Source organism: Saccoglossus kowalevskii, chromosome 1 (assembly GCF_978046115.1).
Source record: "Saccoglossus kowalevskii chromosome 1, keSacKowa6.1, whole genome shotgun sequence".
Taxonomy (NCBI): Eukaryota; Metazoa; Hemichordata; class Enteropneusta; family Harrimaniidae; genus Saccoglossus; species Saccoglossus kowalevskii.
The window spans coordinates 36,950,354-36,967,682 of NC_140641.1; the positions used below are offsets into that span (position 1 = coordinate 36,950,354).

General features: G+C 33.5%; 1 protein-coding gene across 1 annotated transcript; it reads left to right on the forward strand.

Annotated features, from left to right (window-relative positions):
- Window positions 1–279: 279 nt before the first annotated feature.
- LOC102801421 (peroxisomal membrane protein PEX16-like) lies at window positions 280–13,463 on the forward strand. Its single transcript, XM_006821677.3, has 10 exons — window positions 280–465; window positions 2,052–2,087; window positions 3,946–4,022; window positions 4,842–4,978; window positions 5,661–5,944; window positions 6,310–6,459; window positions 7,073–7,145; window positions 7,354–7,473; window positions 8,143–8,207; window positions 9,798–13,463. Exons 1-10 carry the CDS (start codon window positions 291–293, stop codon window positions 9,857–9,859), a joined length of 1,179 nt encoding a protein of 392 aa, XP_006821740.2. The 5' UTR covers window positions 280–290; the 3' UTR covers window positions 9,860–13,463.
- Window positions 13,464–17,329: the final 3,866 nt, after the last annotated feature.

Here is a 17,329-nt window from a genome sequence, read left to right on the forward strand (position 1 = left end):
TTCGGCAACCACGACTTGACGACTAAAAACGCAATCTGTACACGTTGTTTTGGTTTTCTTTACAATGATAACATTAGAACATTTATAGCTACGTGTTCGATAATTTAAGTAAAATCAAGGTCTGTTATTTGTTTTATCTTGCTGAAATAAATTACGATACATTCATATTACATTTATTATAACCTTACTCAAACACACATTGGTTAAATTATATTATATACTATGGCCTTTTTTTAAGACTCCTGTTTCACTCGTGCTGTAAATAGTGGAATTGAATCAGTCTTGCAGCTATGGAGGAATCAAGTTCTGCTTGTGGAAGGCTTCAGTTTCAGCGGGTATTCTTTGCCAAAATATCAGCGAAGTACAGGAATTACTGTAAAACATACAGACAATGGGTGGGCAAAAACCCAGAAGTCGCATCCCAGATCGAACACACAGTCAAAATCGTATCTTACTTGATTGCAGGTAAAATTGTAAGCTCTAAGTTTTCATTCCTCCATCATCACCCGGCAACTCTATAGTTTCGAAATAATGATAACAATGATCAACTATTTTTCGCACCTGATTGCTAGAAATGTATTATGTACATTACTTGAAGAAAAATCAATACTTCAATGGATTTAATCTTTGGCAGATGAGATCTAGATATATACACATGACTATTATAGCCCTTCGAAGACAGGGTCCAGGCTTAAGCTTCCTTGGGGGCTGTAGGAAAGCTCCTACTATAACAGTGCTGAACTCAAATTATTAGGATTACTAACGCAAATCTGTTTAATGTTTATTCCAGTGTCCTTCTATATTTGTAAAGCGAGCATCGTATATTATTTTTTGCATTTTTAAATATTCTTTGATATAAGGATTTGTAAGATGAAGGTATGCAAGGGTGTGATAAGCATGCAATGAAAATCACATGCAAATTAAAAAAAAAGTCACACGAATTGTAATATGATTTCAAAATATGAACACAAAACTAGTTAGTCTGTGAATGAACTCGTTCATTTTCATCTCGGACTATTTTTGGTACCAATAGTGTCCTGGCTTATTTGCAAGGCCTGTATTACATGTATTTTTGGTTTTTGTATGTGGCACCCTATGATATTTGATTAGCTATGATATTTGATTAATGCACATTGAATAGCGTTGTTTTAAATTGCTCACACAGCACAAAGAGTTTGCATGAAGAGTTTTTCTTCTTATGAGATCTTCATCGCATATCCGTGTACATAGTTATGAAATTTGCATACCCACTTTCCAGAATTACTGTATCCATGGTATTCTGGGATGCTATTTGTCAGAACAAATAATTTGATTACTATGGATTAAATGGAAATATTGTTTTCATAGCCTTACAAAGGGTGTAATTGGGTTTGCATAATGCATTTGGGATCTGTATCCCATGTCACCAATTATAGTTGCATTTACTTCCAGGCATACACCATCTACATTGTATGTTTTAGTTTATGTATATCTGTAGATGATTTCACCTTCTAATTGTATTTGCAGGAATAATTGCATGTATTTGATGATCTAAGATCTAGATCATATCAAAAATAAATGTATTCCCATGTAGGGTTCAAAATTCACAGCAATTACCTAGATGCTCTTTTAAATAATCAAACATTTCCTTTATAACTCCAGTCATTTGAGGTCAAGTTATTGATAATAGATAGCCTTAGAGAGAAAAAATGGAAACACTGAAATCACCTGAGCTGCTTCAAAATAAGTTCCTCACACACACATCAGTAAAGTAAATCATGTTTTTTCTACAGGAACAATTTTCATAGCTAAGTTACTTATATTTTGTAATATTTTAATTAATTCGTTTGTTATTTGTTTTTTTTATTGTATTTCAAATCTGTATTGTGTGTTTTATTCAAAATTGTACATTTAATAATAAGAATGTTATTAAGTTTATATGTACTTTTTGCTACTGCATAGAAAGACAGAAGAGTCAAAATGATGTCATCACTTCTTATGTTTCAGTGACACAGAACTTACTATTAAAATCAAAATACATGTAATTGAGATGAAAATATTTTCTTTCGTAGGACGGTTTGATAGATCACAGGAACTGGCAGAGCTAGGTAAGTAATAGTTAAGAAATTAGCATTTGCTACTACCGGGTATTGAAGTGAAGTTATTCACTTAAGTTGTTGGTACCCAGTAAGTGTGAATAGAGAAAAGAATCGGCTGAAATACACTGTGGTCAGTTGACCAGCTGATCCCTGACCCCAAATAGGATTGTTTTGTTTTTACAACAGTGATTAACAAAAAAGTAGGCACAGCCGAATATTCAGAGTGTTGTCACGCTGCCACGAGCTAATTGCCATTTATTAATGATCATTATTTACAATACAATAATACAATGTATAAATAACTACACCAAGTACCCTGTAACCGGCACAAAAAGCGGTGTAGAAAAAACCAAAGCTAAAAAAAACCACGTAATGAAGGGGAAAAATAAGCCTGGAAATCTACACCCGCCACATGCTGAATGCGCCTGAGGGAGGGCGGCGGGTTTCACCCTTATATATTCTAAGCGAAAAAACAAAATATGCATGCTCCCCAAAAGCTCTTGAAATGCTAGAAAATAATTAAAAAATAAATACACACTTGACGAGCTGCTGGCTGTGATGTGGCAACGCCTAGACTGACCAAGTCACACAATGCACTCCCACAAGCCAATGCGGTATGCCAAATGCGCCCTCTAACAGGTGCCACCAAAACATCTATTTCTGGCTTTACTTCGTAACGCAAGAAATAACATGTGTTGGTTGTTGGATTTTTTTTATAAAGGGGCATTTGTTTTTCTTTATTAGGTACAGTGAGTGGTTATGTTTTTACATGTAGCAAAATATAGTTTCTCTGAGGCGCATCTATCATTTGTTTTTTCAACCCACTGATCTCTAAATACTTAAAACTTTATTTCAAGAAACATGACACATAGAAATGTACTGATCATACATAATTGTATATTATCATACTATCTCAGGCTAATTTGCCATTTTAAACTACATTTATCTTAATTTTCTTTAACTTTTTATTTTTGTTACTGTTTTTAAAATTTATTACATATAACAGCCTAAAATGATTTGTTAACTTTCGTTATGGTGTAATAAATGAAATTATTATTATTATTTAATTATTATTATTATTACCGGGTATGTTTACATTTCTATCCTGCAAATATTTCATTTTCACTCTTCTATTCTGGGTTGTGAATATTCATTTTTTTGTTTACTCCTGTCAGTTAGTAGCACCTTACCCAATATATCACTAGAATTCTATGTATTACCGGGGTATATAAATATAGATTCTAGAGTGCCATCATGGTCATTTGCACATCCAGATTAGACACAATCCATCATGGTGCTCATGAAGTATCAGTAGATTATATCGTCACAGTGTACTCACAATGCTTTACTTTCATTCTCTCATTAATTAATTATTAATTATATATGTTGTGGCTTCATATATTATATGATACAATTATAATCAGGGGTTTTCCTAGAAAAAAATAACAAGGGGAGCACATATAGGCGAGGGAGCAGAGCGAGAATAGCTAGCACAGAAACAACATGTCGGATCGACCTGGAAACACCATATCGGAAGGTTTCTGCATCGTTTCAACGGTGTATCTATCGCCATCGAAATATTTTTGGAGTAATTTTAGTGTATTTGGTGTCCAGACACATTGTCAGCTGGTGTTGCTGGGAAGTTTTCACGGAGAAAAATATATTTGAGAAAGATTTCATGTATGGCAGCACAGAAGTGCGCGGCTCAAGAAATATATTTACGACTTGAAAGTTTAATCAGCAATTCAGTAAGAGGGCACCTGCCGAAAGTATCAGGACACTGCGTCCCTGTTCCCTGGTTTAAAAAAAACCTGATAATTATAGATTTTTCTAATTTGGTTATTCATCTATCTTTGATTTGTTTCAGTGTATGCGTCATCAAGTTTATTAGTTTATATTAACGACAATATTCTCAGAAGAGCATCAAAGCTTAAACTAAAACTGGTAAGAGACAGACATGGACAATGTAAACTGAAGAATATCCACTTTGTTAAAACAGAATAAAAAAGAAAATTCCATTAAAAGTTGCTGTTGTATTTTATACTTTGTGCCTTGTACAGATAACGTATTTCTGTGATCAAACTGTTACAGTCACTTTGCAAGTCCCATTTACCGTAAATGAAAAAGCAACCCAACTAGCAGCACTGCATTATAGCTGACTGTTTTGTAAACAAATAACAATGTTTATAGTTAAAATGGAACAGTTTTTTTATGGTACTGGACTACCGGTATTCTGATAATAATAATAATAATAATAACTTTATTGCCTCCGTGAAAAAAAATTTACATATGATAAGTACAGGAAAAAAGAGTTTTAAAATAATAACAAGATATATGTGAGAATTGTACAAAAAACAAACAAACTTAACTAGTATTTAAATGTTAAATAAATCTTTTTGTTGTGTAAATATAATTGGCAAGTTCTATAATTATGCCAGGATCTTTGCTTGAGAGTATATATGTGAACTGTATATTTTTATTGTTTCGATGAAAGTAGTGTCATAATTTTTTGGATGAAATTTTCCCTGTGTGTGTTATATTTAGGGCAATTCAATAGTGAATGTTGCTGCTGAGCTATATTACAATTCTACTGGTTGGATTGCTTTTTTTTGTTTACATTAAATGATAGATTTAAAGGGTGCTGTGTTAGAAACTATCACTATGGTGATAGTATTATGTAATCTGTGAACAATATTTTGCAGTGGCAGGGTAAGAAATGCTCAAGTACTTGGCATTTAATGAAAGAATTGTTTTTATCTGTAGCCACCACGCTCACAATATCGTTTGATGTCTTGGCTAACTATGATAGAATATATTGAAGTATTTGTTGAAATAGCAGCTAAGCGATTATGGGGAGAAACTGGTAGATGGATTGTTATTGTTATTATTCAGTTAATAAAGTAAGTACTGCTTGAAGTCTAGACAACTGTAGTTGAGTCCAACTTATTATCTGAAAATTATTGTTACATTACTTTGTTTTGTCGTAATTTGTTCACCAGTAGATAGATAGATAGAATTGTTTATTTGGAACGTACCAATGAAATCTTGAGTAAAGTCCAAAAATATCAATAACAAAACAAAACGTTCAGAACAACTAAAACTTACAGTACTAAAACATATCAAGAACATAGAAAATAAATTTTGCAAAAATGCTAAGAATGAAAAAATCATTACTTGAAACAATAATAGGAAATAATTCATCCATGCTATAAAATTGTCTGATTACAAATGTCGCTCGCTGATCAACACTATCTCATGACACCGCTGATGCAAGTTATTTTATTAAGACTCACATATATGTAAATAATATTTAACAGCAGCAGGTTCAGATCAGATGCTTCAGATCTTCTATCATTTGGTGTTACAAGTATTGAATGTCTGAACAAATATATTGTGGATGCTCTAAGTATCATTCAGTATGGAGAGTGGACTAACACTGTAGTGGTTTCCAAAATAAATTTGCAGGTGATAATGTTCAACCAAGCCTGGCTACATGTCTCTATTATAGTGTAGTAAATTTCCATAATGCAAATATGTGGAGATAGTCGCGTAGCCCTGACATGATACTCTCTATGTTTGCAGGGCTACCCTGAGAGCAACATTGTTAGTTGTTGAAAAAGTTGGTATCCAGTCTTTGCCTCCACTATTTCCACTGAATCGTGAGAAAGACATACATATACCTGAGAACGGTGACTCAATAGAAGAGGATGAACTCACTCAGTCAGGCATTGATGAACAAAATGAAACCTATGAAGATTTTGAACAAATATACAGAGAATGTGATGAAAATAAAGAGGATGAGAAAAACAAAGCAGCAACATTTGTTGGTAAAAGGTCTGGAAGAGTAGTGAGGACTTTAAATGCTGGTTAGTTTTAATTTTAATCATATATTGGGATAAGTGCACTCATTAGTACATAACATTGAACTCATAGTTACTGCTAAAGCACAGAAATAATACAGAATATAATAATATGTATGGTAAATAACGAACTAACAGGATTAAACTAACGCATGCTCTAAATTGTCTCCCCACATTCCACAGCACACCTTCTTCTTGGCCAGCGGGCATTTTTTCGTAGCATTGTAAAACCTTATTCTGAAATTTCATCTTGACTCAATGAATCAAGAAATATTTTTCTGCTTCCAGTGCCTAGTGCTGGAATCCAGTTCAAAAGAATTTTGTTATTTGATACATTTTTTCATCTGATCATTTTATTCATCAATTCTCAGCACCCCCACTACTCAATAGGACATGGAATTTGCCGTCAACTGAAACCACTGAAAAAGAAGAACCCTGGTCTAAATATCTACCACCAACAGAACTTAGCAAAAACCGAATTATAGGAGAGAGTTTGTACATTGCTAGACCACTTATACATTGTATCCTTTGGGTCTGGTTGGCGACTATTGTTAAGAACCAGCAGTCTGTATTCTATATTTAGTAATGCCCAGTTGTCCAACCCCTTTCTTTTCTTTTGCTGAAATGTGTGTGTGTTCAGTCAGGACCAAGTCTGCACGTCTTGAAAAAAGGTTTGATTTAAATTACTTGTATTTGGTAGTGACAGAAATAAGTGTAATGTTCAAATTGTATGTCATTTGCTCAGTCAAAAACAAAGTTGTCAATCAATTAAAAGCAAGTTTGTTTCTTTGCTGCCCCTATATTTCTGAGACTCTGTGAGAGACCATTGATAATGAAAACATGCACACAGTGAATAATCTCTTTACTAAGAATGAAAAGTAGGTGTACAAAAAACAATCTCTTTGCTTACAAAGGAGGGGTTCAAGGTGATTTCAATTTATACTATGTGCAAAAAGCACTGTTGTTTTATATACTTTTAAAGTAACTTTATGGGGAGAAAGGAAGAGGTTGAATGTAGAACGAAGAGATTATTTCTGCTGTGCACATGTTTACATGTTTTAATTATTGACGATTTTTTTGTCTTACAATTTTATAGTGTTTTATTTCCTATAAATCCTTATTTCATAATCAAAGTGGCATCCATGTTTCAATTTGGGCAGTATTCATGGAAACCATGGTTACTGTCATGTGGTTTGGATCTATCAAGGTATGTCTGTCTCTTATCAATTCTAAACTGCTTACCGGGGTACATTGGTTTTTATCTTTGACTAAATGACATCCATGCTTTTTTTCACTGAACAGAAGAAATAGTCTATTAAATATTTTGTTTGTGAAGTTCTACAAACTACTTGTTGATTGATGAAAGTCTGGTTATATTACTCACTAAGTGTACTGCATATGCATTGTTTTCCTAGTCTCCTGCTAATGGGCGATTCAAAGGACTTGAATGTCAATGAAAAAGCAGAACTTCGTAGACGGTCTATTTTCCTCTTGTACTATCTACTCCGCTCACCATTTTATGACCGATATTCAAAGTAAGTTGATTTGTTACTCTTTTAATTGAAAGTTGTTCAAAAATAACTTTGAAAGTGTTTCTGAAGGGTTGGATCTTGAGCATCAAAGCCAACTTCAGGCACCATCTACAAAATAGTTCTATTTATAGTCTCCTTTCCACATTCAATTTTGCAAAAAAATAAATTTTTCTATCAAACACTAGAATTAATTTTGTTTGATTCAAAAATAAGAATGAATTTAAAAAAAAAAAAATTGGCACTCAATAGGTTAAAGGTGAAATAACTTTGTTTCTTTTCCCTAATTTCAAATTTATATAATTATTCACATCACCTTTGTATTAAAAGTTTTCAAATAAAATGTTAGGACAATCATTGTCCAAACATCTTTGTTTGATAACACATCAAGTTCATGGGGCTATAGATGATATATGTACGTTATGGGTAACTTAGTCGTATGTGAATAACACAAAATACAACTTGATTGCTGTGGTATATGTATGGCATTCAAAATTAAACAAGTTATGAAAGAATAAAAATAAAATTCAGAGTGAAATACTCTCTGTATTTACTGCAAATGTTGATTTAGTTTATAAAATTCTGGAGAGTTATTGGTCATGATTCTTCATATATCATCCCTATGCAATGTATTAATCTATGCTAGTAATTTGACTTTTTGTGAATTTATTCTAGAGCCAGAATATTACTAGCTTTACAAGGGTTATCTGACAAAGTGCCATTGATGGGGTTGATTGCCAGTAAGTATTTTACTTTAACTGTTTGATTGACGGTTTCAACACGAGTAGTCACTCATAACATGATGCCTAAAATGCTGAGTTTGTGGGAATTTACTGTCATGGCTAAAACTTCAGCATGTTTTGTTTAAACCATCTGGTTATTATCAATCGCCAACTACTCTTTTCAAAAACTTGGTGACTGGGATCAACTGTTACTTTTGTTAGCGGATAATATCATGTGATAATATAGTAGACCACGGTTACTAGAAGAACGGTTATGAAACTCTCTTGGTTCTTTTGTTAGGATGCGTGTCTCTGTAAACAGTTAAAACAAAGGGAATTAGCATACTGTCGTTGCGACAATTGTGACTTGCCTAAAATTACATATTCGTTCGAAGACGTTTCCATCGATTGGGGGGTTTTCTGTAATTTTTTTTCCTACCAAATTTGCGATTTATACAGCATTGTCAGGATTTGCTATGAATATAAACACTGAAATAAAAAATATATATATATATATACAGATTAAAACTGCACTGTGAAACCATACTACTTCCTGTGTCACTTACACAGCCACCGGCAGCTATCAGGAAAAAAGCAAGATGGCGGACTTTGCTATTTGGGAGAAAAATGTCTGTAAACTTTGAGAAAATGAAACTATAAACATTGTTTAAACTTTTAAGTGCTCTCATAAAAGACTCTCAGATTCTAATTCAATGTACAAAATAAACTTGTGAAACGTTCCAAAATGCATTTTTGGGGTACAAAATTTCATCGCCATGTTGGAAATCAGCAGACGCAGACTTACAATCACCCTACTGCAATGGTGAAAATTTTCTACAACAACTTAGTATTTAACTTGCAAAAATTATAACAGTGTAAACTATAAATACTGATTTTACAATGTGTTGTACTAAATTCCTTCTGATTTTTCAGCAATTTCCTGAAGTATTATGACAAACGCAGACAAAATGCTGCTAACTTCAACAAAAAAAGCGTTATATAGCAATGTAAGCGATGACATCATAGTACTGTAAAGGGGGTAATTATTCACTGGGTTTTAATTTAGCTTATTTCGCTGACTGGAAAAATGCGCTAAATTAAAACACAGTGAATATGTAAAATTTAGCATAGAACACATTATCTAAATGACGAAACCGTGAATTTAAAACCCACTGAATATGCCTGAAATGGTAAATCAGTGAAATTTAAACCCAGTGAAAATTAGTCATTTTACAGTAGTTGGACATGCAGCAAAGTGAAGTCAATGGATAATTAGCATCTCTAATGATAGTTTCCTAACCATGAATAGACATCATAAGATTATTGCCATAGTGTATATTTACACCTAGTCACCACATTCTGACTACACATAGAAATTGCATGATTATATCTGGAGTCACATTTCAAGCAAAATATAAAAAAAGTTGTGTAACAGTTTTACTCACTCAGGGTAATGCTTGAAATATATAAAACAATTTATGACAAAAAAATGTTTATGTCACGAAGAAAAACAAGTGTTTTGGCTGTCTTACTCTCAGTGAGATCTTCTTGTCATTTGCATAAACCTTGTTATAACCTTGTTTACTGATTATCTTGTTTTCTTGACAGGACCGCTTATGGAATATTTACCATACTGGCAGCAGGTATACTTCTATAATTGGGGATATTGAAACTGCATCAATTTACGCTGAATCACTACGTATAGCGAATACGCTAAACACAACAGACTCACTGGTAATACTATTTGATCACTACTTCATATTCCAGTGGAGAGTGAAATCCGCATTTACCAAATCAAATTAAGTGTCCTTACATGTTCACTGCTGTTACTTCTTAGTCCAGATCTGTTATTCCATGTTATTGCTAAAGATGGACAGTATGTGGTAACAAAGTCATTGTTACTGTTGATAAAGGCATGTCACTACAAATTACCCATAATTTTGTTTTTCTTTCAATAACAATTTTATTTACATATTAACAAAGTCTACTTCTGTCAAAAAATTTTTGTATTTTTTTAATAAAAATTTGATCAAGAATTGTAGACAACATAAAATTATATCTATTTGGACCAAAATTAACAAAACAATTCCAGAAAAATATACACGAATGTTTAAAAAAATATAGCACCAAAATTATGGTGGGAATAATTAAGGCCTTACCTCGCTATGAGTCCTATATCGAACAAGATGCAGCTCGACAACTGCCGCCCTTTAATCTCAATATGATGAAATTGTCAGGTTTTCTGAAAGTATGTTATTCAACGTGCAATCGTAATTTTAGCACACAATGCAGTAAAAAACAAAATTTCTGGGAATCCAAGGTCAATGTGTAAACACCAACATACAGACCCACCAGAAAAGATTTACGCACCACACTACACGCAGTTACTAAATATGATATCATTCAATAAAATAAACTCAATAATGGTTTGAATAAATATATTTGTATATCTAATAAAATATGCATTTTTACATACAATAAAAAAAAAAAAAATTGGAATTGCCATGCAAGATTGAATAAAAACGGCAGTCTGAATGAAACAGTAAAAAAACGTTTGAATTCTCTATGGAGAATACCATGTATCGGTAAACGCAACATCATGAGTATTCATGAAGTAATAGAACGCTGTGAATGTCAATAATACGTGTGTCCACCTCTTCGCTTGATGACTTTTCTGAGCCATTTTGGTGTGATATCGACGAGTTTCTGACACATGTTCACCTGGAACTGTCCCAAGCTTCCATGATACTCGTTAACGACTGGTCGGGAATGCACCTCTAACTCCCAAAGGTTCAAAGTGATAAAGTTGCCGAAAAGATATCCGTAGTCCAGTCGATGTGTTGTCTGGCAAATTGCAATCGCGCTGCGATGTGTCTAGGTTGTTGTTTTGGTTTCTTTTTAGTAACACAGTCTTGAAGATTACTATCCTTTTATAGTCTTGATTTGATTGTGCTCAAACTCAGTGAGTTGATTAAAATTGGCACGCAAATCACAGATGGTGTGAAATCCGCTAAACTGGACCAGATGAGTGGCCAGTTTTCACGCTCCGTTGTATGTACTAGTATGACGATTGCCCATACTACCTCGCAGACTAAGTTTCCGCAGGTTAAAACGTACGGAACCTTCAGAAATTACCAGTTTCATGCGATTTCCCTGTTAGGAACTCTTTCTGTATACAGTACTTCAATGTTCCCTTTGGTAAATTCCCTAACTTTCGACATGGCTCAATGTTTGTTAATAAAAATTACGTATCTGACACTATGACCTCGGTAGGAATATCCATGAACCACAACTGACAGGTATTCCCACCCAGAAATGTGTTTTGAAATAATTTCATCTTCCCATGAGAGAGGACACGACTATCGTGTTTTATGGCTGAAATTTTAATGAGATGCAAATGAATGCAAATAAGTGCACTCCCATAGAGTTAACATGGGGATTTTTGCTCACTGAAAAAATGTCTACATACATAAAAACTAAACACAAATCAACCATTTTATTTTGACTAAAATGCACAAGTTCTTCTTAAACACATAATGTTACCTGGAATTGTTATTCTCAATTACGAAAACGATCAACTAACATGTGCGTAAATACTTTCTGGCAGGTCTGTAGATAGTTCATTACATTATAGCTTATGCACATCTTAGTTTTCCTGTATGGTAAAAAAAAGGGAAGATGACTGCAGACACTTGCACTGGAAAGTAGTGCAACATTTACTTTCTAGATTTGGACTTTCACAAATCATTATCTAAAAATATCTGGAATCTGGCAATAATAAAACACATAGCAGAATATACATAATTTATTTAAGTCTGTGGTAAATAATTGCATGAAGTGATTTCCAAAATGCGGATCATTCTGCACATCCTCCACCAAGGGTATGCTAATGTTCTCTTTGTTATTATGATTAAACTTGGCCCTGGATCTGTGGCGTTGTTAGAGTGGGTGATATTTACATTCATTCGTTGGCTGCCCTCTAAAACCCTGCCATGAATCCTGCTGTTACAAAGGAAGGCGGATACACAGTAAATTGTTGTCCACTGTTTTTGACCCAAGCAGATGAACCTAATACCTACTAATAGTCTGAATTTTTTCTGTAAAATCTTGATTACACTTGGTTAAATGTAAAGGTAAATATCACCCACCAACAACGCCATGAATGCAGAGTTAAGTTGAACTGCATAAAGCACAGTGATGATAAATAATATATTTTCGATACTTCTATGTTCACCAATGTAACTCTGTTGTCTATAATGTATGTAATGAGTATGAGGACTGATTGTATTATATTGTTTTACACCTATGGTAAACACTGCCCTCTATAGCATCGTTTTATATATTACCAATTCAGTTGTTCATAGTAGAAATATGGTAATTATATGCAAATGAGGTATTGACAAACTAACAGTTTAGTGATGGGAGAGTATTTTAAAGTTTCAGAATAATTTTACTTGTGCTGACTGACTCCTAAATATGTATTCAGTCAGGAATGTATTACATCTTGCTATGAAATGTATCTGCAAGGGATTCAGACTGGTCTTTTTCTGTTGTCCTTTGGTCGTTATCTCAAATCGTGGTCAGATGAAAGAGGATTTTTTTTTTCATTATATGTGTGATTTTGTTGATCATCTCAGTTTAGTCACTCCCTGAAATTGAAAAAAACAAACAATGCAAATTGTAGTGATTCATTGCCTATAACAAGAGGTACTCTGGAACTTACACAGTTGCATTTTTAAAGAATGTATTTTTGATATGCATGGGCCAATCAAGTTCAAACTTCATGCATACATTATACACTGTATCAGTCAAATGCACATGCACATGTAATGGACAATGACTTGTGGATCACTGTGTGAATTCAGCCATAATGTTCATGGGGAATTAGCAAGGAACATGTCAAAGTTGTCTGATTGGTGGCCAAAATATGTTCAAAATATGTGTGCTTGGTAAGCAAGCAGTGTAGAATTTTGCAAGAAACAAATTTTCGCAAACCAGTGAAAATCATGAAATTTGTTAATTTGTTGTCAAAATATTTTGTACTCATGAGTGACGTCCTCAAATCATGGAATGAAAATTAAGAGGATTACAGTGGACAATTTATGTAAAATACATTGTGTACTTGAAATGTTAACATTACTGGAATCCTAGTGTCATCTGTAATGTATGAAAATATTCTTTTTATTTGAAAAATTTATATTAATGACACTTTTGAATTATGTTTTTATTTGATGTATATATTTTCAATTTTAATAAAATTGCTTCGAAACATAATTTTTGCTTTGTTTGTAATGTGATTATAATTATAATAATAACTTTATTGACATTATTCATTTTGAAAATAAATAGTCAAATACTATTCTAAGAAACAAAAAAGAAGAGATGAAAATAAATATACTGTTGACAATGGTTTAGAAAATGGCACTTTCGTTAATATAAACTGCCAGTTCTATATGTATGTTACCCATAATATATATAAACTATATTTAATATAATATATGAAAAAGTCAAAGGTTGTTTGGCAATGATGTCATCAATCAAAATTGTTATATGCAGCTAGCTCTACAAGTATTCAAAGTAGTTGATGTGTTTGTTTACCTGTTTGCCAAAGAAAAGATGAATGCATGATCAATTTGTTGAACCATGGAAGGTACTAATGTTAGTACCTTCCATGGTTCAACTAATATCTGAAAAACCAAGGCTGCTACATTGTATTTGGTACATGCATACTTTATGGTGAAATCGAGACTGTATGTACCCAGTCAATTAATATTAATCAAGTATGTCAGATAATAATTAACTGCTATAGCATGTTCTTTGTGTCTTTACAACTTTTTTCTCAAATGCATAATTACATAATTAGTTTTTTGATGAATGTCGCATAAAAGTTTCTAATTAATCTTACTATAATAATTAGCTAAGTTGCATACTAATTAACTATTTTCATCAGACAATGTTTGATCTTAACAGTTTACTCAAATGAATTGGAACTATTACATGAACACAAGAGTTGCAAATAGTATATTAATTAGCTAATTTATGTACAAGTTAACTGTATCCAGCTTGCTCTGTGTTTTAATCGCAAATGCAGCCAATAGGAAGTTTTGTCTACATGGTCCATACTAATCATACAATCTAGAAATGTACATAAACAACAATTTTGTAGATAAATGTACATGTGGTTGTTTGTGTTTTTAATCTTCATCCCAACTCTAACTTAGTTGATGGTTGTGATGCTGGTGATATTGGGCAGGAAATCTTCCTCGTGAACCATCAGAAGTCTGCGACATTAGCAACATATCTGTTGTCAAAATGTGGTCAAGAGGCATACATTTGTTCAGTTACCATGACAGCCACTGGTAAAATGGGAATGACTTATCCATGTACAGATATCTGGAAAAAAAAGCACCATGACTGTAATCACATTTTGGACCAGCAATAATCTTTGCATTACATGTAAACTGAGTCATTGTGGCACCTTACTCCATAAATCTGATAGAGAGGTTAATAATGTGTCTGATATGAGTATTTTCCCCATGGGAAGTTTTGCTCGATGGTGGAAGTGTATAGAGAACATTAGCTTCCTTCTATCTTTGTGTTGCTGCTGTTCAAGAAAGAAACTACATTTCGCCTGTTACAAATGAGCAGCAATGAGATGCACAGTGATGTTGGGAAAGTCTTTGTTTCCAAGAAAACACTCTTTGTATTCCTTGAATGTCCAATTGATTTGTTGCAAGCAGGGCAATATTTCTTCCGCATATAATCTCAAATCATACACATTTTTATCTACAATACCAGTTTAAGATGTTTTTACAGGACCTCAAAAAACTACAAATAATTTGCCAAAAATCAGGTATAGCAATTTCGAATTATGACCCAGGGGAACTACTATATATTCAATAATACAGATGTCTGAGGGTACTAAGGCAACCAGTTAATGCCCAAATGTATTGCCCAAATTCAGCTTTAAATTAATCGGAGCCAGATCGCTTAACTTTGAATTGGTTTGTGTTTGAAGTTCTAACACTGATTAGGTGTTTCTAAATCATTTTCACCCATCATACTTCATAACAGAGATATTTCATTGAACTATTCAAGACCGATTTTAATTTTGACAAGCTATTTGATGGAAGACTGGTGTTTTGAATGTTAAAATCCGCAGCGTGACGCCTTCGTTAAGAATCTTTGGTCAGTCACTCTACCCTTGCTGGACCATCCAATGTTTACACTATCATGGCGTTTCGCTTGGCGATATACCATCTATCCAAATTATGTAAATAGATACTTAATCTCAAAGGTGACAACTTTGATGGTTTCAAAAAAAACCAGTACAACATGATTTACATGATTCGCAGAGGTTATGGCCACTCAATGACTATTACGTGTATCCTCAGTGGAATATTCAGTCTTCAACAAATGTTGCTATCTGAAACATCCTAGACAAGACTTAAAATTGTTTTCATATTAGCCTTAAACTTAAATGTTTGATTTACAAACCACAGTCATGAGCTTTCTTGAAGAACCTTGTCCTGCTATGTCATGGTGTAGCCATAGCAACACCTTAACGCCTTCCATAATCGTCCATACGTCACATATCTACTTACGTGTTTAGGGCTATATTTAGCAACCAGCCTGCGCCTTCACTTTGCTTCTATTGGGGGTACAGATAGCCCGCATGTTTCAATGTCCTATAATTTTAATAAAGGGTTAGATTCGGGAGGGTCGCACTCTGTTACTACTCTCTCTGTCAGGAACAAAAAAGCAGACCTGCTTGCTGCTAAAATGGTTGGCGGATGGTTGGGAGAGACAAAAACAGGGGTTATCGAAGTACTAATGGTGTCCCAGGCGGGTAGCTTAAATTTTATGAGGGGATTTCCCGTATATGCTTCATCCTACACTGAAGTACAAATCGGGCAATTGAAAATAAATCTACAATCTCATATTCCATTAGCTCGTTTTTTTAAAGAGAGCATGTTTCCAATGTACGTGTGTGTCTTGTATATTCATATACTAACATATTAGTGTTGTTATTATTTGTAATATTACATTTAATTTCATTGTTTCAGAGATTGTGAAAGATTCCATTCTAATGACTACTTAATGTTGTAATATGTAGACACTGCATACCTGCAATAAATGGGACACGTCATGGAATAAGTTTTATGAAAAAGTATTGATAGTCGATATTTTTGGGTTATTGGCTATAAATTTACTTAGGAGGTTATAAAAAGTTGATTGGAAATGATACCAACCTACAATTTTACTATCATCAGCCAGTGACTGTAAAATTACCAGTGTTACGATTGTGTCAAGTTCAAAATCGACAAGGAATTCGAAGGTTTCCATCAATCATTGCATTCAGAAATGAAATTACTGTATAACTATTGACTATATTTGCGTTTTACGATTTATTAATATTTAATTCAAGTCATGATCGTATTTCTACTAGCTCGATTATAATTCAGTTGAACCCTATATGGGATTACAATTTAATTTTACTTAATTAATCGAAACGGTTTATAGAGTTACGTTTTAATCAATCATAAGACAAATCGCGAATTGCGGTAATCATTTTTGAGTGATTTCAGTATTGCTCTTGAAACTAAGAAAGAGCACCTTTGACATACCTCAAATAATTCTAGCCACCAGGTGAGACCCCTTCTCTGAAATGCGTGGAAGTTGTATCGAAAAGTAACCAAGGCGGACTGTTACGCAAATCAGACGTTCCAGAGAAATGTCACACCAGAATCTACAATAATACGTGTCGTTTTCGTCGATGAGAAGGAAAACTGAATGTCTTTTTTTCTTCGTAAATATGAAGATTTATCGAAAATTTAGTAGAGTTAGCAACACTTTGTGACGTAGGTATGTCATGAATTTGTTTTTGCGTATCTGTTGGTCGACTTAATTAACTGATTATTAGCGAATTGCTGTGTTATATCTGTCATCGTTTAGGCCTATTTGAAGTTTTGGACGGAACTTGGCTCAGTGATTTGGAACTAATTACCAGATAACCGTCGCGATTCTGACAGTTGGTGTCCATAGTTATTAATGTAGTGAACGATTAATCAAAAGATATGACGTATTCAGTACTTAGTGTGATTGGCTTTATGATTGAAAGTTACGCCCTAGAGTCTTTT